This window comes from Merops nubicus, unplaced genomic scaffold (genome assembly GCF_000691845.1).
Source record: "Merops nubicus isolate BGI_N331 unplaced genomic scaffold, ASM69184v1 scaffold10266, whole genome shotgun sequence".
Lineage (NCBI taxonomy): Eukaryota > Metazoa > Chordata > Aves > Coraciiformes > Meropidae > Merops > Merops nubicus.
In genome coordinates, this window is record NW_008617518.1 from 22,330 (window position 1) to 46,562 (window position 24,233).

Genomic DNA, 24,233 nt, shown 5'->3' on the forward strand with positions numbered 1-24,233 from the left:
CACAGTTTGGCAAAGAGAGACATCCATCCTTGTATACAGCGTTGGCAAAGATAAGAGCTTAGGAAGAGTTGTAGCACAACTGTCTTCTGCCCATAGCTAGCATGTGAACACAAATGGATCAAACCAGCTGGTGATGCATATCAAATCCAGAGCCACTCAGTGAAGAGTGCAGACAAGGTTCATATATATATTTTCTCTAAGTGGGCAGAGGAAGGTGAAGACATGTAGCGGATGAGGAATTGGGCATACTACCTGTGTAGCCTGATTACTTGTTCCATAGTCTCCGCTGTTCAGCCAGCAGGTAGCTCACAGGTGGCAGACGACTCCTTCCTCTCTGATCCTTGTTGCTGTCCTGTCTCAGCCTTCTTAAACGGGCCCTGGAAGCGTACTTGGAGAGTTAGCCGCAACGTCTGTGTCTGTGGGGAGGCCTGAGCAGAGGAGGGTTCAGCTGTTCAGACTCATGTGGATTCCAGGTGTTTTCAGAGTAGATCCCAACTCAGCCACACAGTGATGTCAAATGTCTGGATCCAGGCCTATAAAATTTTATTGACAACGAGTTTCCTAATAAAGTTAGTTTCTCTTTGTTTGGCAAATAGAACTAATTACATGAATAATGGACTGTGGGGCCAGACTCTAGAATATCCATATAATCCTGTTTGAAGTTTATGGGCTGTAGGAGGGGGAGTTTTTGCTATAGAAGAAACTGATACCTGCTTAGGAAAAATACATTCTCTGAAACCTGAAGTTACTCACTTTCCTAAATCTGTTTATTTTCTAGTAGCTTAAGTTCTCCTCCTGATTATATCTTTTAGGTGTATTTTTGCAAAGCTGCGTTATATGTAGTTGTACAGTATATGAACATTAGACTTAAAAAGTTTATTTTTCCCCTTAGTTTTCAAAAAATATTTCAAAAGAAGCATTAATTTAAAATTATTTCTGCCAGATCAATATCTTCTGAAAAGATAATGAATCCTGTAATTCACTCACTCTGATGGCAGTGGTTTTGTAGGTTTTAAAGTTTTCTTTTTAGTTAAATTCAGTCTCAGTGTGATAATTTTTTGAATGTAGAAATCCAGTTTTCTGCATAGCCTGAAAACCTGTTTGACAAAAATTTTCTGAAAAGTTGGTGTATTCATATAGTTCAGAATGCTTTAAAAAGTGCTAGGTTTATAATCTGTTATATGTCTTGAATAATTCTATAGGGTTTCTTGCTTTTTCTTTTTTTTTTTTTTTTTTCTTTTCTTGTGGTAGATATGGTCCGGAAAAAGAACCCCCCTCTAAGAAACGTTGCTAGTGAAGGTGAGGTGCAGACCCTTGAGTCTACAGGTACTGAAAGTGAAGAGTCTGGAAGGAAAAAAGAATTTTCTGCAGAGCAGATGCAAGAAAACACTGACCAGGGTGATGCGGCAGAGTTAAATAGCAAGGAGGAACTTTGCACGCATGTCCAAGAGCCATCTTCCAGCATTAAAAAGGACTTGAAAAGCTCAGTGCTGAGTGAAAAGGCTGGCTTCAATTATGAAAGCCACAATAAGGGAGGAAATGTTCCATCCTTCCCTCATGATGAGGTGACAGACAGAAATATGCTGGCTTTCTCATCTCCAGCTGTTGGGGGAATCTGTGAGCCCTTGAAGTCTCCTCAGAAATCAGATGCAGATGACACCCAAGATGTGGTCTGTACCCCGTCAGGAGATGCAGCGGAGACAAATGAGGAGCATCAGATGTCGCCGAAAGCTTCAGATGAAACAGTGCAAGTGCAAAGTGGTCAAACTGATGGCCAAGGCTCAAGCCCGGTCCCCATGGCCTCAAAAAACCCACAAGTGCCTTCAGATGGGGGTTTAAGGCTTAACAAATCTAAAGCAGATTTGTTGGTAAATGATAACCCAGATACGGCGCCTCTGTCTCCAGAGCTTCAGGACTTCAAATGCAACATCTGTGGATACGGTTACTATGGGAACGACCCCACAGATCTCATCAAACACTTCCGCAAGTACCACCTAGGACTGCACAACCGCACCAGGCAGGATGCTGAGCTCGACACTAAAATTTTGGCTCTCCACAACATGGTGCAATTCAGCCACTCCAAAGACTTCCAGAAAGTCAACCGCACTGTGCTTTCAGGGGTGCTGCAGGACATCAATTCCCAGAGGCCTGTCTTATTGAATGGGACTTACGATGTGCAGGTTTGTATTTTCCCAGCCTCCCTGCTTCTGCTAACTGCCTTCTCAACTGCAGAGTCAGTTATTTGCATCCTACCTACGTGATGAGTGTGTTTCATATGACCTGCTTAAGCCTTAAGAACCGTTATGGTCTATTTTATCCAGACTTCCTGCAGGTCTGCTGAGCATCTCGTACAGTAGAGGACTAGTTGGCTTTTTGACCAGTGATATTTCTGTGTACAATTCAGTCGTCGTGGAAATCAATAGCAAAAGATCTTATTCAGCAAACGGGCAAATTGCTGAATTGGTAATCGTATCTGAAGGATTTGCTGTCACAGAAAGAAAAGAGCAAATAATAATGAAAAATAACAGCCAGATAGACAAAAGACAGCAGCTGGAAATTAAAAATGTAATCCTAAATTACCAGCTGCCGGGAGTCAGGATTTGGCTTATTGATTCCTTATTAAGATAAAATAAATGGCAAGTCTTGGCAGCTCTAAAGTTGTCTAGTGCCAGGAAAATGGGATACACAATGGGTATTTAAAACATTTCAGAGAGTAACAGTAATCCACCCTGTCCTTCACGTTAGGGAGCCTGCAAGGGAAGGACTATTGCCTCAGTCATTTTTTCGTGTAGATGGAGCAGGGAAAAACTACAGATACTGCTGTTTTACAGATCTTTTTTTTATCATGGAAGAGTGGACTGAAAAGCTCTTTTATAGAGTCTCTGTTAGCTTCTTATCAGCTAATATTTAATTAGTTTAAAAAAAAAAAATCCTGCTTTAAAAATGAGGCAGCCGAGAGATGCAGTACAATACCTCAGTTTTCTATGATACAGAAATTCAGATTTTATGAAAAAAAATATCCAAGCAAGAAACAAGTTCAATTGTCCCTCTGATTTCAAGTGTACGTTTGCATCCGTGATGTCCAACCTGGTAGTAATCACCAGAAAAAGCTCCAGGGTATGTTAAAATGAAGAGGCAAGAGGTGGAAAATACTTCGTAATAATGCTTGCAGAGACTTTAGCTATAGGAAAGAAAATTCACAGAACCTGATAAGATGGCTAACATCTAACTTCACATAAGGAACTGAAACCGGAACATGAGTCAGGAACTCGAACTTTTCAAGTGATTTAAACTTTTCCTCTTTTTTCAGAAAGTCTACAACTTCTTAGTGGAGCAGCAAATCAAACTAAAGTTGTTACTATGCATAAAAGCTGCAATCTTTGAACTGCTGTCTTATTAAAAGATCACTTCACTGTCTTGTATCAGACGCTCTCTCCTGTCAAACCGTGATTAGAAAGCAAATACGTGATTTAGTTAAAAGAGGTTAGAAGTGAATAATGTCAGAATGTGAAATGATGGCTTATAATTAGCACATAGTATGATGTTAATACCTGGATTTCCTGCTATAGTTTCAGTTTGCTGACTCCAGGGACAGCATCTTAGAGCAACTGATCCGTGCTGTCAGGAAGACATTCAAACTGGAACAGCTCAGGCATACAGTATAGAGGAATTTGAGTTTCTAAACACACTTTCATTTCCTCCAAACAATTGTTTCGTTAGGTCCTTAGTTATTTATAGGAAAGTTTATGCTTGATTAGAATGAGCTGGACACTTCTATGCAGTGCTTTCAGAAATAAAACAGATGTGTGAGCTATCTCAGTTTGAACTGATAGAAGTAGAAATAAAACAGCTGAACCTAGACTATACTTGTCTACTAAAACCTGGCAGTAAGATACTGCGGGGAAGACAAAAAGCTGTAGGAAACATCCCATAGATAATCTACATAAGATCAGTCTTGTCTCAGACGAAAAACATTTTCCAAAGTAGAACAGACAGCGCATACAATGTTGGCAATTTATTTGAAAGAAAGAAAATTGGAACTGGAAACTTAAATTTTTAGGAGTGCTAATTTTCTGTGCCCAATTTAGGAAGAGAAGGTTAAATAATCTTTTGTGGCAAATGCCATACTTCATCACTTGCACATGCACCAGATGTTGATCCAGAACATGTCAGAAGATAAGTAACTGATTAATATTTTTATGCTTTCTCCTCCTCCACTCCCAATACAGAGCAGCTTTGTGAGATTCATAAACACAGTGAAAGAACATTAGAAAATCCCCTTTTCACCCACACATGTTTATATTGCTACTATGTCCATTTTGGAGGGAATTTTTCTCAGGCATCTGAATCGCTGGCATCTCCTGCCACAGCAAGGGGTCATATAGATTTGAGCTCTGGTTAAAATTGGTTCTGTCAAGCTGGTGTGTATCATGGAGGGAACTGAAACTGAATAATTGGTTCATCTAAACAATATTATTTTGCTTAGGTACTGGACTCAAAGAAAATAATCCAATTGTAATTAACTTGAAAAAGTAGTGGAATGGGTTTAAGGTCAAATTTATTGATCTCTTTGTACTTAACAGTTCTGTTGTGGCTAGGGTGGAAGTTATCGATGGTTTTATGGTCTCAGTCCAGTGAGCTGGGTCCAGAAGCCAGGGGATGAAGAAGACGTGACTTTGATGTGACTCAGTGGCTGGTCAGAGACCATGGTGTATGGAGATTTGTAGTAGTGAGGGATGCTGTTGAGCCCCCTGGTCTGCATTCATAACAAAAGCGAACAAAAAGCAATGGAAAAATGTCTGAGTCCAGGAAAAAAATCAGTATCTCCTATCTGCAGGTAGGTAGGTAGGAATGTGGTCTCTTTGCCAAAGGTTTGCAAGAAAAACATCAAATGCGTTGTTTGACTTATGGCACAGAAGTGAATTGTATCCTAGAAAACTTAACCCCCTTCCCCAAACCCAAAAAGACACACACCTCCCAACCCTAAACGAAGCTTTTAGTGTTTGGTGATTTGTTTGTTTTTTTTTTTTTTTTGGTGTAATGCAGTCAGCCAATAAGCAGGGATGCACATTTGGCTTCACATGCAGGTATGCAGATGTTGGGATTGTGTCTTACCTGAAGAGGATTTGGCTGTGAACTGTGTAAATAATCCAAGCTTTCTGGCTTTACTACTGTGTAGATTTCTTGCTGGACTTGAATATTTAATCCAGCAAGATTTCTTTGTCTTCTTTGAAAATGTTATTTTGTTTTGAAAATCTTCTGTACTCTTTGTTTCCATTTTCTTCTTCAGAGGTTTTTGCTTCATTGGATTGTAATAAATTCCATAACATCGGGTAAAATCACGGAGCTGTTTCTGGGAGATTAACTATCTTGCCAGTATAGACTTCAGAAAACATTTGCTAGTACATCTCTGAATTCCCATAGAATGTGTTAATCAGCTTTATTGCTTTTATCAGAGTAATTGAAGTGAGTTCAATGGATCAGCTTTTACTGATGCCCCTCATTACTTTTTCTTCGCATTTAGTTAATTGATCAATCTCTGTAGGCAGCTTTGTCTTGCTGGATATTTTTACCTGCGTATGGCTTTGTGGACGTGCCTAGAGCAGTAAACTTTAGACCAGATCTAAAGACTTCACTTTAAAGTAAAATTCAGGTGACTAAGTTAACAGCTATGATGCTGAAAACCATTCCTTTGTTGCTGTATGATTAAGTCTCCTTCTGTGTTTGATCTAATTACTCTTTAATTTATATGGAAAGGTCTGGAGACAGGCAAGTTGCTGACAAGTAGACAGGAGTCTCTTTTCCATCCCACATTTTTTTTTTTTTGAATAGTTAGGGGGACAGGTTCACCAGAAACATTGGAGAGTACTGTCTTCCATGCATCAGCCTCCAGTTAAGGTGTAGGACATTGCCCAGCGAGGCAGAAGAAGTGGGCTTGGGTCCTCCCTGACAGAGCGAGGAAAGGAGCCTACTTTTCCTGTTTCCTGAACAAGTGTTCAAGCCATTAGGCTATTGTGTAAAAGGGAGCACGACCCCATTTCCGGATATGCTTTAAAAGAAAACAGTATCCCCCAAAGAAAGGACAGAAATGTCTGCATTCAGGTGAGGGTTTCAGATGGCATGTCCCGAGGGAGAAGAGGAAGAAGCGTATTCGTGCAGCTATGAATAAAGACAGTGCTCAGCAGTTCCTTTGGTTGACTCCAGGCAGCTTCACATTGTGTGTGCTACCTTTGAGGAGCTTCCTGCTCAGCATGGCCCTGGTTCTGGAGCTTACTGTCACAGACCTACCTCCTCTTATGTTCAGCCATTAAAGACATTCAAACTCCTGTCTGAAAATGCTAAAAAGTGATTTTTTTTTAAATTATTTTTTTTTGTAATCCAGCCCTCTCATGTTGGTTATTTGATGGTTTTAAATAGAAGGCTGCCATATAAGATGTGAAATTTCTAAGAAGCCATTGACTGATAAAAGCCATCCAAAAATTTCTTGGTTGTATTTCAGTGAGGCTGGGGGGAAAAAAAAAAAAAAAAAAAAAAAAGGAAATATAAGAAAGTATTACATTATCTAACTAGCCCACAGACTAATGAGAGATTGGTGGTAGTTTTTTTACTTTTATGGTTTTAGACCTCCAATATTATGAGAGTTGTCCGGTACCACTCAGCCTCATCCTTTATAATATGAATATGTGAAACAGCTTTTCCAGGATTTTCATAGCAACTGAGAGCACTCCTGGATATCCAGCTACCAGGCTGCTCAGTGCCCTAGAAAGTGGCAGAAGTGCCCATGCATGCAGTGTGTAAAGCTCTCGCTTTTGTCTCCTTTATAAACCAGTGGTGAGCTCCATGTGTCTACACAAAGTTATGCATGTGTGTTTTCTGGATTTCAATATATCAAATCTGGCAGCTTTAGTGTTCTCATGGCAGAAGTGTGTGACTAGTATAAGGTCTGGTCTAACGAGGATTCAGCTGAATGGGAACCAGTGGTTTTATTAGGAGCTTCTGCTTTTTGTCCTCCACTCATATTAGCAGTTTGATAGAATGTGAAGCTGTAAAGGTAGAAGTGAAAAAAATGTAGGGAGTCTGTAAGGGTACAGATGTAATCAATGCCCCTTCTTTATGTTAAATGTTTTCCTCTACATTTTTGGTGGATTTGGCAAAGGGACTCTTACAGATACAGTGAGTGGTTTTTTTAGGAGCTTCTGCTTTTTGTCCTCATATTAGCAGTTTGATAGAATGTGAAGCTGTAAAGGTAGAAGTGAAAAAAATGTAGGGAGTCTGTAAGGGTACAGATGTAATCAATGCCCCTTCTTTATGTTAAATGTTTTCCTCTACATTTTTGGTGGATTTGGCAAAGGGACTCTTACAGATACAGTGAGAATCTAGACTGGAGGCATGAACAAGTGCAGCATTTACTTTTGTACTAGTAATACATTAAAGCTTCTTAAAGTTCAACTTTGTAGTCAAGTGGGCTTCATACAGAGTGACACAGATGCCTAACTAGTTGACATGAGCAAATGAAAGCGTGTATGTGAATGAACTTCGTTTTCCTCACATGCTTAGACAAATAAATCCAAATTTTATATTGTTGCTCTTATTGACTTTAACTCAATTGTCCATAAAACAGGAGTTAGAGCTAAATAAATGGAGCAACTATTGCTGGGTACGATGTATCCTTTTGTACTAGGTGATCTATTGTGCTAGGTGATCTTTTCTACTAGATTGTGCTGTGCTAGATATTGCAGAGTGTATTAGAACAGAACTTGCATGAAGCTGTGATGTCCCAGGAGGCCCATTTCACCTGTTGGCTTCATTGCAGACTCTCCCTGGGGACTTCCCTGCTTAAACTGAAGGCTATCAAGCTCTCTTAGGTGTTGCACCCGCATGTGTGGATACCTGTTTATTTTGAGTCTTATTTCTGGGTCATGATCAGGCTTGGAGACTGCCTTGCATGCTGAGAGTCACACCTCATGAACACAGGAGTCAGTCATCTCTTTGAAACCACAGATATGAAAAAATAATGGTGGCAGGTGGAGAAATGGGTGGTGGTAAAACACATGTATACAGACATTCATATACATGCGCTTGTGTATGTATACATACATATGCTGCTTTTTCTCATGTATATATCTACATACGTATATGTATAAATATGGGAAAGAGCACCTGTGGTCTTACAGGCATCTAAATTCTATATTGACTGTAGCTCATAAATAATGATTTATATTGTTATATGTAGTAGAAGTTCTTTATATCATTTCCTTGGAGACATTAGTAAGTTTACTATCCAGAATGATATACAGTGATTTACAACATGTCAGCTGCTAAATAGTAAGTGCCTGGGAGCATTCACTTGCTCTGTGACAGAAATGGGCTATTTTAGCCTTCTTTCAGTGAGAAGTAGTCTACTCTCAGAGCATGGCGTATGGGCGGTTTCTGTGGAACAACTGGAGTGATGTATATTCATAGCCTTTGAGGCAAAGTTGTTTATGTGTTAATATTCCTCATCTTTATGCCACAGATATTTGGTAGTGTTTGAAGAGAGGTTAATGAAGAAAGTTGGTGAGACTAGTAATAGCCACATATATATTTAAACTGCTAAGATAGCCCACAGAAATTATTAGAGCTCAAAAAATAAAGTTGCTGGGGAAAAAGGAAAGCAGCTAGGTTTTCTTCTGGTCTGTGTCAGTGCAAGTTTGCCTTGAAGCCGACTGAGGCTGTGTGAGTTTACAGTAGCCAAGGAACTGTCTGGTAATTTTATCTGTACAGAGAGAAAATAGAAGGGATGTTGCTTCTTTTAGGTGCTAGATATTAGTCTACTAGCATTAGCCAGCAAATTAAAGTCTTGATTCTCTGTTCTATGCTTTTGTTGATTTTGCACATCTGTTCTCCTGACTGTAATTTAAGTCCTATTATTGTTCTGTCACAGTCTTTGTTTCAAAAATACCTTCTAAGTTCTAATGTCAAAAACCATACTGGCTCCAATGGCAACAGAATAAATCTTGAGAAGAATACACTCACCTTGAGTGAATGTGACCCAATAGTATGCTTTCTTATTTTGATAAGTATGGATAGACCAGAAAGCCAGGAGTTTGCCCTGGGTCTTTGCCTCACTTATGCAACATAGTTCTGTCTATTAATTACATTAATTACATTGCAATAATAATTACATTAATTACAGTATGGTAAATAGTTTTAAGAAAATACTCTGAAGATATTCCTAGTTTTACATGCAGAGAGTGAGCAAGTGAGAGGGAGTCAGTTCTCTGTAGCGGAGGTTAGAGAACTGGGTGGTGTTACACAAACTTGCATGAAAGCCAGGAATCTGTTCTGGCCTGCATAACACGAAGAACTTCATAAATGTGGGATGGTTAAAATGTTCTGGATGCTATATTGCACAAAGCAAATGAATAAACAAGAGCATTAGAAAATACTTTAGGATTAGAAGATTAAGAGTAATTGGCAAAGGCAGACTGGATGGCTCAGGAGATTGGTAAGGGCGCTGGAGCCTTTTACCTCTTGATTAGCCAGAGATGAAACCCAGGTAATCAAAAAAAAAATTCTTAACATTTGATGTTCCACTGCAGATGGTTGGTCTAGTTTCTAACCAGTAGTTGCAGAAGAAGCCAAGGGTCAAGGACAGCTTTACAGCAAGGCATGTAAGTCTTGCAGTTGAAACTCTTAGGTGGATATAGGCCACTAGATTACAGGAGCTGGCAATTTTTTTTTATTATTATTTTTTTCTGATCTTCTGTAAGCAATATTTGTAAAATGCTTCAGCATTCCAAAATTTAGCATTGAACTTTGAAAAGGAGGGGGAAGAACAGAACAGGGTAGCATTTGGATTAAGGACTGATTAAATATCAGAGATGATTTTTAAAAAATATTGAAAGAACTGTGCCTTGCCCAAGTCCACCTATTCCATGAAATCATTGGTTTTGGTTTAATTGAGGTAATATAGACATATCTATTTGAAACATACAGTGCAATTACACAGCTTTGTTGAAGTCCTTGCCAACATGCTTTAGGAAGTGCATCTTGAAACACTGTCAATTATCGTGTTATCTTTTCTCCTCTTTGTGGCTATTTTTTGAAATATTCATGGCATATGAGGAGATAGTTTACTTGTATTAATACATGAACTTTAATCCTTGTGGTAAATTCTTTCCCAGTCTTCTGGATTTTGATAATTTTCCCCATTAATGAATGAATTTAACGATTAAGAGTTTTGAGTTTCAGGGAGTCTTACTGTGAAATATATTTCACTTTAATCCCACACTAGGACATGGCTTTGAAGAGCAGTTTTTTTGAAGAGCAGGCCAAGAGTATCAGTGCAACCATCTCAGTTGCAATAGTGGAGAACTTGTTGTAATAGTTGTCTTCTTATATAGCATAATAATGTCAACTATATTGCCAAAATTGAGGTGCTGCAGGGAAAAGTGGTAATCCCAAAGTCTCATAAGCAAGTGACAGTGAAGGAAATAACTAAATCAGGTTTCCACAGTCCAAACAGATGCTTTGTGTGCTAGATTCCCTTAAAAAAATATCATGAAGAATAATTTTCTTGTGTGCTTACTGAGGTAACTGTTGATGCATAGGTGCTCTTAGATTTTCAGTGATAGCTGTACGTGTACTTGTGTCTGCCACTAGTTATATCAGCTGGCACTTTGGACTCCACTGCTGTAGTAGAATTGCAGAATTTTAGCATTGCTTTTGTTTATTTTCTTCTTTATGTTGGGGAGCATTCTCTATTTAAGAAAAAATAGCTCCATCAAGGAAAAGCAGGGGACTAGGTTTTGCTGGGATCAGAATGACAGGGGAATAAATACAAGAAACTTATCAATTCTGATACTACACAGAAATGTGGATATTGATTTCTAGGGGGAATATCTCTTTCTATATATATTCCCCACCCCCTGTTCTCCTCCTTCTCCTTTATTTTTCCTATTCTAGGGCAGATCAGAGTGAAGAGGCTAAAGACAATTACATAGCCAGTGAAGGAGTTTAGTGCTTTTACATAGAGGTGTAATATATAATTGAAAAATCTGAAGGTCAAGCCAAGACTTGAGCAGAGTGCATGTATTCAAACAGTTTTGCAAATGTGTAGGCTTCTTTCAAATTTGTCTGGCTGAAAGCTGAAACAGCTTCAGTTTATACCCTCACTTCAAGTGCTTCTCTCAGCCTCTTTGCGTGGAAGCTAGTTTCTTCAGTTCTCCTTACCTGATGACCACCAAGAACGCTTTCAGGAGGTTTTGTTATGTTTGAAAAATGGCTTTTAAGTGTAATAATATTAAGAGGACCCTGTGTTACCTTTCATATACATGCTCTCCTAATAAGACGTATTATTTTGAGTTGTGGCAGGGTAGTCAGGGAAATGCTAACCCGAAACTTGGTAGTCAGTTACATTCCAGTGCTGTAAGGATTTTGTCCCCCCTTCATATTACAAGAGGTTAACACAAATAGTGTGAAAATACTTAGTTCTATTTTCTCCTCTTGTGTTGCAGAGAAGGTTGTATTAGCACTAGAGAAGAATTTGCTGTGTAGGCCACTAAGCAGGATTGGCACAAGTTACAGAAATGATGTGTTGTACTGCCCATTGTATAAAATGCTAGTACTAATAATATGTTTTTCCAGTGTTCAGAAATAAAAGTAATTAGCAATGAACAGCAGCTGGGATTATTGTCACTCACACTTTCTAACTGATGGCTACAGAGTGTCTACAAAATAGATTTGTTATCTGTAGGCTCTGTGAATAGACAGCTGAGAGTACTGGATGTATTTACTCATTAGAGCCACTTAAGGTAAAGCATTTTGGCCCGTTTTCTGTGCATGCATAGAACAAACATAAGTATCAAATTAAATGAGCAAAACCAGATCACCTTGCAACTTATGCAATCACACAGCGAGCTGCTGTTATTTTCTGTTTACCATAATTCCATCAGTGCTTTCTTTAAGTTGTCTTTCAACACCATTGAGACATTGAACGTTGAAATAATGCAGTGGATGGAGACCTGAAGTGCCAGATACTATGGAGCAGGCCCAAATCGCACTGTTGTCAGCGGATGAGGCTCAGCATGACTTTGTCTCCAGTTCTTGCTCGCCATAAAATGAATAAAATGAGATCTCTTCTGCAGTACCAAAGGTCTGTTAGAACATCCTTCTTCCAAAGAACCTGTTCAAAACCAAATTCATAATTTGATACCAGTACGTGGGAGCCCCAGTTTAAGTGAAAAAGTTGAAAAAGTTATTACAGCCAAGTCGTACCTATCTGGCTGCCCTACTCACTGTTGCCTAATGAGATATGTTTCCTAAACAAACAGAAAGCAATTTTCAGTTTATCTAGGAAAAAAGTTTTAACCCAAGCATGGGAACTGTGCTTTCTTTAAAAAAAAACAAAAAAAAACAAATCAAAAAAAACCCAAGAACTGGAGGCCGAGTAGCAGCAGCTCATTATAGTATGGTTTAGCAACTCATTGACTCACTATACATGTTCAGTTCTGATGGGATACAAAGGATTGCATCTCATTCTCTGAGCAAAATTTCTAAAAGGCATTTATATTATGTGTATTTAAATATGTTTACATTTAATATTCTCTGTGTGTCTGAGTCTTTCTGTGTGGTGTGATACTGGATGAGCAGAGATCACATTTTCTTTGTGGCACAACTGTGAGGAGGAGAAGAAAAATAATTACACAATTTGCCTAATGTGTTAGAACTGAATCCTGCGGAAGTGTAGGAATACACTTAATGGTTGGGAGGATGGAAATCAAAGCTTGTGTGGAAACTTTATATTCCCTGTAAGGCATCTCTTGGGTGTAAAAAGTGAGAATGTGGCACAAGGACATTCCAGCCGTGTCCTTGATATAGTGGTGTGGATGATGAAGTGCTGGATGATGGCAGAGGAGTAGATGTTTGTGGATTTGGGTTGTTTAGAGGAATTATCTCCTGGATGCTGTACACCATTTACTATTCAGGGAAAAAAAAAAAAAAAAAAAAAGTAGAGCAATGGTGACATTTTTGTCATGAGATTCTTTCTTTGGCCTTGGAACCAGTTGTACAGGAGCAGCAAATCTCCCCTTGATGTCACAGGTAGGTGTGGTATACTCTTGGGAAGGGCAGGCCTGCCTGCTATGAGAACACAGGGTTTAATAACATAAGCCCTGGAAGTCTTGTTTCCTTCCTGCAGACCATTTTGCTCAGAGATCTCGAGAACAGTTAAATAGACATACCTTTTTTTTTTTTTTTTTTTTTTTAATTAGTGATGTCATGGACTTGGGTGTGGTAGGTTTCTTTGCCACATGGCATTTTTGTACTGTAGTTTTTCCATCCTTGTATTATTAAATTGAGCTCTGTGCATGAGAGGAACAGAAGATTTCCTTGGAGAATGTCTGCACTGAGTAATCTTTGAGAAAACTGCCTTTCATTTCAGACATCAGCCACTAAGGCTATGCTATAAGGCATCCTGGCAGTTACTGGATACTCCTGTAGGAATGAGAATTGGTCATACTCTGACCCAACAAACTGAATTTATTATTTCCAATTAAATTTTTGTTTGCTGTCATTTAGAAAGCAATTCTCTTGGACTACCAAGCATGAATATGATTAAAACATGTAAATGTATTGAAAGAAAAAGACCGAGGATCTGTTCTTTTATTCCATAGGTGGTGCAGACTCCCAGCAAACACTCCTGTCAAAAAGTTCAGAGATAAGGGGACGGGTTATCTGGTCTTCTATCAATGAGATGATTTAGTGATTTAGTGAAGGAAGGAATAGTCCTATCATATTCCTGTCATTCTCCTGTCAGAGAACATGGAGTTAATACTGTGTTGTGTACGTGCACCTTGGGTTCCCCAAATAAATGTATTTATTATTCATATGAAATATATATTCACGTATGTGAAACATTTCCAAATCTTCATCAAGAAGTGCTAAATACATGAAGGTATATGTATGATATTTTACTCCATTAGTACAAATGAAAATTGTGGTGATGGTTAATGGAAGAGGCTTATGAATTAATTGCTCTCTATTTATCTTCCCCCCCTCCCCCCCGCTATCTGAGTAAATGTACAGTGGAGCTAAAATGACTTCATTCTTTATTGACAGGTTACTTTAGGTGGAACCTTTATTGGAATTGGGCGGAAAACTCCAGATTGCCAAGGCAACACCAAGTACTTCCGCTGCAAATTCTGCAATTTCACCTACATGGGCAACTCCTCCACTGAACTAGAGCAACACTTCTTACAGACTCACCCAAACAAAATGAAAGCAACCCTTCCCTCCTCTGATTCTGGTAAAACTTCAGAGAAAAACTCCAATAAATGCAGTCCTACTCTTCGACCATGTGATTCTGGAGACTTGGGGAAGTGGCAAGACAGAATCACTGTAAAAGCAGGAGATGATACACCAGTTGGATATTCGGTGCCCATCAAGCCAATAGATTCCTCTAGACAAAATGGTACCGATACAACCAGTTACTACTGGTGTAAATTTTGCAGTTTCAGCTGTGAATCGTCCAGCTCATTGAAACTATTAGAACATTACAGCAAACAGCATGGGGGAAGCCAGGCAGGAAGCCTTCAACCAGATCTGAATGATAAGCTTTCTAGGGGATCTGTCATTAACCAGAATGATGTAGCCAAGAATGCAGATGGGGAGTTAGTGACAAAGACAGAAAAGGGTGCAAGTGTGGCAAAAAAGAAAGACTTGACTAGCAAAGGAGCAGAGGACAGCATGGTGACAAGCTACAACTGTCAGTTCTGTGACTTTAGGTACTCAAAGAGCCATGGCCCTGATGTAATAGTGGTGGGCCCACTTCTCCGTCACTATCAGCAGCTACACAACATTCATAAATGTACCATTAAGCACTGTCAGTTCTGTCCCCGAGGCCTCTGCAGCCCAGAAAAGCACCTTGGAGAAATTACTTATCCATTTGCTTGCAGAAAAAGTAATTGTTCCCACTGTGCTCTCTTGCTTTTGCACCTGTCTCCAGGGGTGACAGGAAGCTCTAGAGTCAAACACCAGTGCCATCAGTGCTCTTTCTCCACTCCCGACGTGGACCTTCTCCTGCTCCACTATGAGAGTGCACATGAAGCCCAAGCGTCTGATGTCAAACCAGAAACAAACACCCTGCCAGGGGCAGAGGGGCCGCTGACGCTCAAGGAGAACAAAGAACATTCATGTACCAAATGTGACTTTACCACCCAGGTGGAAGAAGAGATTTCCCGACACTACAGGTACAGTGAAGTTTCCAGTGATTAATGATAGGAACCCAAACAAACAGCCTTCCCTTAGTTCCTTAATTAAATGTCACCGTTCCCCAAACATTTGAGGAAACTGGAAATCAAAATATGAATGTGTATAGATATAAATCTTTACAGCCAGAGTCCCATCCAACATCCACTTTGTTTTGGAAAATCACCAGCTAAGTTGGTGGATTTAATTATACGTTTAAACCTGTGTAAAGAAGAGGGAAATTTGGATTTGTGTGCAGATGCTGCAGTTCCAGCATACTTGAGGTTTGGTCAACTATTTTCCACCCAGAATCTTTTAGGTACTATTTTAGTTTAGACTTTTTACCAGAAAGCTGGCATCTTCATTCAGCAGGGGAACACAAATGGCTTTACTTTCAAAGATAGACTATGAATCCTTTCATGCTTGCAACAGTGCTTCAATGTCCTACCTTTTTGTAGTATTTTCCATTCCCAAGTCCAGCAACGCAGTAATTAGTTTAAGAGCATTCCACTGCCGTTTTGGTGTTGGTTTCACACTGGGAGCAGACACTCTTTTGTCTGTTGATGTCATCCCCCAAGATCCTTTTGCAGATGCTTATTTTCGTGTTGCTGGTTTACAGTGTCATTCTATTTATTTTAAATGCTAATGTTCCTATTTGGAGGTGGATGCAGCCAGTCTCCTGACTCAGTCTGACACAATGTCATAGTGGCAGCCAACTCCCTGCTAAACTTCTTGGGTCAGTTCCTGGGCTGTTGTAAACTGGCAGTCCAGTTTACATCAGAGTGGGAGCTGGTTCTCAAGCTTTGTAAAGAGCAACAGTTATGTGCCTCTGCAAAAGCGATGTTAAATATTAGAAAATCATGCTGAATATGTTAATAGTTAAGGCTAATGCGTCAACAACAACGGAAAACTCAGTATCTATCTCATCTAAAAGATCTTTGCATGGGAGCCAGCTAGAATGAAGACAAAAGAAGATGCATTTTCAAAGCTAAAGCTTTGTTAAAAGCTCAAGAAACTGTGCCACGTTTAATAGATTCCAAGACATCCAAAATTAACAAAGGCAGACTGGGGCATGATACTTTATTAGAGATTAAAGCTGGGGGCATCCAAATGTTGCCCAACAGAGGGCTGCATTGGCAATGTATCAGGAGTCTATTTAAAAAAAAAAAAAAAAAAAAAGAGCAGATTGCTCATCTTTAATTTGGAGCTAGGGCCCACGGAGGATTCAGGTCCCAGCATGCAGTGCCCTGTTTTTGATCCAAGTGGGCCTGAGGGATGTTGTGCGGATTAATTAGTTAATGTTTGTAAACTGCTTTGAAGATGAAAAGTGGTATCTAAGTTCCAAGCATTATTATAGCAGCTTTGAGCCATGCTGTAGAACTCCATAGGCAGCACTTTGTCCGCCGCTGGGGCATGGCATGGTCTTTTTTTTAGTGGTTAAATAACTGGAAGATTGAAATGGCTCCTTGACTGAAAAAAAAACACTTTTATTTTGCTGCAGCTGGTAATTTAAGTTTTAACAAGCATGCCTAGTTAAAATCCTTTTTCTCAAGGAGAGGAGAAGCCATGACTTTGAGAATTAAGTGCCAAGTCAGAGACAGGGTAGCAGCAGCTTCTCCTTCAGGGTTCAGCACCCTGCGGCTCTGGCAGTTGTCATGGGGAACTGCACTTTGGAAAATCAAGAGATACACCTAGGCATTCAAATCTCAACTTGTCTGAAATTAGCCCATTCTGTTTAAGACCCTCAAACAATGTATTTCTTTACGTGTTCTGTCTGTGACATTATCGAGTAATTCTGTGGATGTTGTGTAATTAAAGTGAAGTACAACATCCCCATAAATGCCCGCCTATTCCCGTTCTCCTGCCCTCCTCCCTTCTTAATCTGAGTTTTTTGTTTCTTTCTACATGTGCTGCTGCTGTTTTTCCCCACTGTGCATATTCTTCGGATTCACAGAAGTTAGCTCGGTTCATCCTAGGTGCTTTGTAATGGCAAACACTAGCAAGTTTTATTGCATTTCTACACATAACCTAGTTTTCACTCTATCAAACTAAAACAAATGGAAAGAGAGACTTTTGGGGCATTTGAGCTTCTATTTTTTTATTACTATCATGCATCTTTTTTTTTTTAAATAGAACTTTTGCATATATTGGCTATGTGTTTTCTTTCCTTTTTTTTTTTTTTGTATTTTATGAACTAAAGTTACAGAACAGTTCCATTTTTAAAAAATAGAGCATCTATAAAATAGTAGTATAGGCGAGTTATGTGACACAGAAAGATGCCAACGTAGAGTCAGCTCACATCCTTGCTGGCCTTCTGTGGGGCTTCATCAGAATTTATCTCGTTAAAGCTGTTATGCCACACGTTACGTATTTCTCATGTATTTAAAGTGCTATACATGCACATATATCTAAATACTATCCATTTAGATAATAAGGAGCTGAGTGGATTCCAATAGTAAACATAACGCTAAGCATTAATGTGGTAGCAGAAAGTGTTCTACCATTCACATATTGAAGTTTACCCTTGATATTCTGAGAGTATCGGAGCTGGTTTTAAATGCAACTTATTTTGGTTCATGTATTTTTTTGTCTGCATTTTTGACTATTTTAGGTTTTGAGTTCATATGGCTAAACAGCATGCTTAATTGTTTTGTTGTTTGTTTCCTTTTGGTTCTGCATCTGCAATTTTGGTGTCTGCTAGCTAAAAAAATTTCTGTCCCAGTATTATTCCTTTGCAGCCATGTATCTGCAACAGTATTAGAATTTGCAAAAGTGGTTCTTTCCAAGTTTTCTGTCTACAGAAATGTGTACTTAATGCTCATTCAGTATTTCTTGACATGATTATTTAAGTGCTGTTCAGTTAAATTTGAAGTTAATGAATCACATTGCCCTTGAGTTTACTTGTATTGAAACCTCACTAAAATGTGCTTACTCAAATAAATCCCCAAAATGTTTATTGTCCTCTATTTTTTACTAATTCTGCTACTACTCATTTTACATTATACTTCTAAGGAGTCAGGTACTCTTCATGTTCACTGTGAAGCTTAGTTTTCCCTCAAAACTTTCTGGTATTCTAATGAGCTAAAGCATGCCATCACTTGTAATATAGATAAAAATCATACTGAGTATTTGGGGAAATTTTGCTTGTCAGATCACTAGTGTAGAGATTATTTTCCTCCTCGCTCCAAAATAATTAATTCTTAATTTTTTTTTTTTTTAATTTTTCTTAAATGAAAGCGGCTTCTTGCAGAAGTGTTTTTTTTAAAAAAAAATCATGTTAAAAGATGTGAGAAAACAATGCCTTTTCACATTTTTGCAATAATTAGAATTTTTAATGTAAATCCTTATTCGTCAGAAAAGACTTTGACGGAAAGCATTTGATCAGTCCTAGTAGTAATTAAAAATTCTGTGCTGAAAAATGTTCAAAACTTCTTTGAAAGAAGGATAGGGTAATGATTCATTAAACAACTGCAAAATGTAAGAAGTACAGACTCAAATGAAATACAAGCTTTGGCAGCATTGTAGAATCATTTTTCTAATAAGTTTTTTTTGGAAATCTGGATGACAGAAGTTATGTAGGGTTCTCTTTTGAAATTAATTTTGAGTTAATTTCAAGTTAAATAATTCCTTACCTCTAAGATAAATGGGGTAGAGGAGTAAAAGGCAAAGGGGTACTTGGGGCTCATGGCTCCCCAGCACCAGGGCTGCATGGTGGGGACAGGGGTGTGGGAGCTGTTCCCTCACTCTCCGGGGCAGCAGAAGCCAGAGCAGCAGGGAACGTGCGAATTATGGAAATGTGGAGCCTTTGGGACACTCCCCAGAGAAGCCAGCCAAGGGCAAAAGTGTAAATTGAGGCCCAGCAGCTCCTGTTCTTTCGGCAGAGCGGGAGCCTTCACTCATTAAACAATAGCAGCAGCTGCGAGGACCTTTTCCATCCTCCTGACACCTTAATTCACTGCTTTGAACTTGTTTGCTCTTGCAGTGGCTTCTGGTCTCCTTTCACCTCAGCCTTGCTCTCCACTCTGTCCGTTCTCCTCCCCTCTCTGACCTGCCACTGAATTTTCTTGCTTCCTTTGCTCACTGTCTTTCCTTCTGAATATTTTCTTCTCCCCACAAACCTGAGTGCAGCATCCATCCTCTGAGTAAACTTTCTTATGAGCCTGTTTCTTCATGAGAACTACTAGTAATTATTGTTTTCATAATGAAATTCAAAACATTCAAAAAATGGAAGTGATATGATAGCTGTACCTCATCCAGAATATTTTCTATGCCCTGGAGCCTAGGAAAGTCTTCAGGTAATTTAAGAAAAAAATAAATTACTTGTGTTGTAGAAGACAGTGTTTTGTAGTGCTTCAGACTAGTTAGAAGCATGTCAACAAGACTTAATTAAGAATTGGTTATTGTCAGGAGTATGACCATGAATAATCAGATCTTTGATTTATTTTCTAGTGAAAGTAGTATTGCTAAGTGACATCAGTGGATGGGATGACATTGTCATCCCAATGCCACATTGAAAGCAATGCCAGTCTGTGACTTGAACCTGCTATTATTGTGCCTGTGTGGTGTATACGCAAGATCACAAAAGGGAGAATGCTGTTTCCTTCTTCATTTACATCACTTTCTCCCATACTGAGATTTGCCTCAAGCATCGCTGCTGTGATCAGCTATATACCAATACACTGTATTGCCCCTGATGAATTCGGAGTTTCGGACGGTGTAACTGTGGCTTAGCTGTAAAGTGTAACTTTCAGGTAATGCACAGGAATGTTTTTTGTGTACTTTGCAAACTGGAATTTTGAAAATTTTGTTGCTTAGCTTTGAGGAACTTTATGCACAAATGTAGGTTTAACTTGAGCCTTTAGAAACATGGGGTAGGTTTAAATTCTAATATAAAAATAAATCAAACATTGCCATCTTGTTTTCTTGATTGCTATCAGGGTGAAGTGAAAACAGTCAAAAGATTAAAACATTTTCTTTTTATGCCTTGTTCTGGGAAAGAATAAGTTTCCAGGTTTCAAAAGTTCTCTAATAGCTGATGATAGTTATTATTCTATCTTTTGATAGTTATTATTCTATCTTTTGAGGCTGTGACTTACACTGTTGCAGTGTAAGTCACACATTTAGCTTACATCTTGGAGCTTAGGGATAGAATAATATACAGGATGAACCCATGTGAAGCATGAAGATTTATAATGTTGACGGCAGAGCTTACTTTTTAATGCCTACTAGAAAAATATATATCCTGGAAAAAAAAAGCCTGTTTGGTTACTATCCACTCAAATCAGTCCTCATTTCTTCCCCATCAGAGTGCCTGTATGTCTCCCAGAAAAATGAAAGACTGCTTGTGTGACTGTCTTTGAATTAGTTATAAATAATTTAATTGAACAAACCTTTAGTGTAATACAGGTGATTTTATCTGGGCTTCAGCCATGTAGTTACATGTGCATCTTGTACTTTACGTTTATTGGTGGCATCAGAAATGTAGTACCACTTCTGTGGTGTATACTGCTCCTGATCAAAAACTTTTAGCCAGTGTGCAAGGGTAGAAGAAAAAAAAAAAAAAAAAAAAAAAGAAAAGTTAAGCAGAAAAGCATCAGCTGTTTGGAGGTGTGATATCTGTAGATGAGAGCCAAGTTAGGAAAAGGGGTTAGCTATTGAAATAGCCAAGTTAAACAAGAGACACTTAGGGCTAAGTAGCCTCCCAAAGGATTGATAAACTTTCACATGGGGAATGTATGCGGTTGAGCCATTAGCCCCGAATGGTGTCTTGTTTAACTTGGCTTTTAAGATAACTAGCCCCTGTCTAACTTGGACTTCCCTGATGGTATCCCACCTTTACAGGGCTGATCCTCTTTATAACTTGGCTTTTTTGTATTTATAAAATGGTTTTGATCAGATAGCACTCTCTTTTTTTTTTTGGTTTTTTTTTTGTTCAAAAGTGAATTAAGCTCGATTTAGAAAAGAATGAAGTTTCAAGAGAGAATATATTAGTGTCGCATTGAGAGACAAGCTGATTTTAATAAAACACAATTGTAGAAGGGAGAAAAAGGAACACAGCCAGAACAGGATTTTAACCCACAGCTTGCTCTCCCACAAGTAGATTTTGTTGCCATAAGGCTATGTGGAGAATAGCTGACTCTATTTTTTGCATAACTGAAAGAGCCCATCTAGTCCCTTAAAATGAATATAAATATGGAAAATGACAAAAAGAAAACTGATACTGCACAAGGGCTAAAAATCTTGAATCTGAATGTGTACTCATGTCTGTGCGCTGACACAACTGCAAGAAAATCAGACAATGTAAATAACATATGGTTTGTTTTTCCAACAAAAGGAAAGAAGGAAGACAAGGGGGTTTAATAACTTTGGCAAGTTGTCCCTTCTAAACTATCATACTCTAAATGGGACATTTTGTGTATCATTCCAGTCCTACAGATGCACCGAGAGCCAAATCCTGCACTTACTGAAGTCAATGGGACTTTTGCCATCGACTTCACTGAGAGTAAGATTTGGCCTCAAAAGAATTAATTCTAACAATTGGAGTTGTCAGGGCAGTAACAGATTTCTCATACAAGTTTTGTCCTGTGTGGGTAACGAAAGTCTCATTTTTTAGCTTGGCTAAAGACGCCATTGTGACTTGGAATGCCTGGGGTGTGGATGTGTGAGTGTCTGTAGGGAGAAGCTTCCAGGGAGTTGCATACATTCTGATGCAGGGCAGGGACAGGACTTTACTCTGCGTTGGTGCGACGCCGGGCGCAGCGGGGCCCGGAGCCTGGCGAAGGGCTCGGACCGCTCCTGTGCTATAAACAATTACACATAATGGTGTTACAGAGCTCATAAACAGCGTTCTGTTCCTGTGGTGGATACACTAAACGCGTAACATGTTGTTCTCATGTAGCAACATATGCTTTACATATTTTCGTAATGCAGTACTTTATATAGGCTTTTGGAATAAAAACAGGAAGGCGCATTTTTCCACACTGCTCCGCAGCTCGTACCCAAGTAGTTCTGTATTTGACAGGAAAACGCAGCTTGTAGTGACACAGCCAACTATTTTGCCTTTTCTTTAGAGTAGCGTCTTTTAAAGCTGTGTTAAAATGTCCATAAAGAACAAGTCCTATCTGTTGTGTGCAACCTTCTGTCCTTTAGTCTGTTCTTTTCTGTAGGTTAACCAGAGTGCCATTCAAAATCATCTTTGTCAACCAAAAGTATATGAAATGGGTGGAAAGCAAAGGAATTTTAAAGAACATTTTTAACTTTCTAGCGTAGATCTGTATTACACAAAGTGCTTTTTATACAAAGAAAACTATCCTCTTCAAACTGTTCGGTTTTGTTTGAAAAAAATGTGTTACTTCAATGTTTCGACTTGAATAAAAAATGAAAAGTGTATTGTAGCAAACTGAAGAGGAAAAAAACCTCACAAAATCCCAGTGAAAATTACATGAAGTTTAAAATAAAGCAGTGGAGTGTGAATGAACTATAGGAAGGCATTGCAAGGTGTGGGGGGAAAAAACGAGCAGGACTTTCCTCATCTTGTATAAGACAGCAAAGTAAACCTGCTTGCTTTATTTTGAAGGAATCGTACTGTAAGTTCTGTTTATTTTCTTCATCTTGGTAGGTAAAACCACTGTGAGAGGGAAGGCCAAGAGGAAACTTTCACATTAATACACTTCTCATTTTCTTCCAGGCGAGTACACAACTGCTACAAATGCCGTCAGTGCAGCTTCACAGCTGTTGACACTCAGTCACTACTGGAGCACTTCAACACTGTGCACTGTCAGGAGATGGACGTCACTACAGCCAATGGTGAGGACAGTCATGGTGTTTCATCTATCAAGGAGGAGCCAAAAATTGACCTCAAGGTCTACAGTCTGATTAATCCAGACCCCAAAATGGGGGAGCCCATATCTGACAGCATAGTGAAGAGGGAAAAGATAGAAGATAAGGAAGTGCTCAAGGAGAAAGGTTGGGCTGACAGTCCCAGTGATGAGCTTCGCAACGTGACCTGGAGAGGAACAGACATTTTGAGGGGGAGCCCATCATACACACAGACCAGTCTAGGCTTATTGACTCCAGTGTCCGTTGGCCAAGAACAGCCAAAGCCTTTAAGGGATAGTCCAAACGTAGAAGCTGCCCACCTTGCGCGGCCCATTTACGGCTTGGCGGTGGAGAGCAAGGGCTTCCTGCAGGGTGTGCCAGCTGGAGCTGCAGAGAAGGCTGGGCAGCTCACCCAGACCTACCCTGGATCCGGGGACACCAAGGCAAAGGACGAATCCCAGTCCTTACTACGGGTAGGAAGCTCTTTTTTTCCCCCCTTGCTTTCTGTGTTTACACGTATGTTGTGTTTCATTAGGCAGGCAAATGATTTCTTCAGTTCCAGAATAAGGTGGTTGGTTTTTTTTTCATGCATGGGAAAAAAAGAAAATCAAGGAAACACTGAAAGACTCAAATTTATGGAGCTAAACTGTCAGGTAAATGTGTTTGCACAAAAAATGCAAACACAAAAAAACCTGTGTTTGCATAAAACCATGTATGTATTCATGTAATATCAGTAAGCAAGTGTTTCTGTGTTTGCTGTTTAGCTCTGAATTTTGATAATCGTTCCTCCTAATGTGCAGGTTGATGATACATTTGAAGAAGGAAGGTTTAGAACCCCAGAATGCTGCACATCCATTACACGAACACAACTAAGCACCTCTTAAGTTTTCTGGTGGTGTGACAGTTCACACTTAAGCAAGATTTCACATTTTAAAATATCTTAGAATATGAAACTGGAGTTAAATATTAATATAAAAGAACCTCTTTCTTTTTGTAAAACAACATAATTATATATCAATTTTGACACTTATCTGGTTGCCTTGGAAGTAAAAGGGGAAAAAAAAAAAAGGAAAATGAACTTGGTTAATAGGTAAAAGAGAATATTTGTCACACCAAATAATCCTGTTCTTTTATTTAAACAAAAGGACCTATATGTAAGGAATTTACCCTTCCATCAAGGTACGCTC

General features: G+C 39.1%; 1 protein-coding gene across 1 annotated transcript in view; it reads left to right on the forward strand.

The window, feature by feature from the left end:
- TRPS1 (trichorhinophalangeal syndrome I) overlaps positions 1 to 23,699 on the forward strand; it is a gene marked incomplete at its 3' end in the record, with an annotated part of 25,816 nt that extends 2,117 nt beyond the window's left edge. Inside the window, exons 2-4 of the mRNA XM_008943180.1 lie at positions 1,252 to 2,180; positions 14,101 to 15,230; positions 22,916 to 23,699. Of these exons, the coding sequence (XP_008941428.1) occupies positions 1,252 to 2,180; positions 14,101 to 15,230; positions 22,916 to 23,699 (2,843 nt within the window). The remainder of the gene's footprint in view (positions 1 to 1,251; positions 2,181 to 14,100; positions 15,231 to 22,915) is intronic.
- Positions 23,700 to 24,233: the final 534 nt, after the last annotated feature.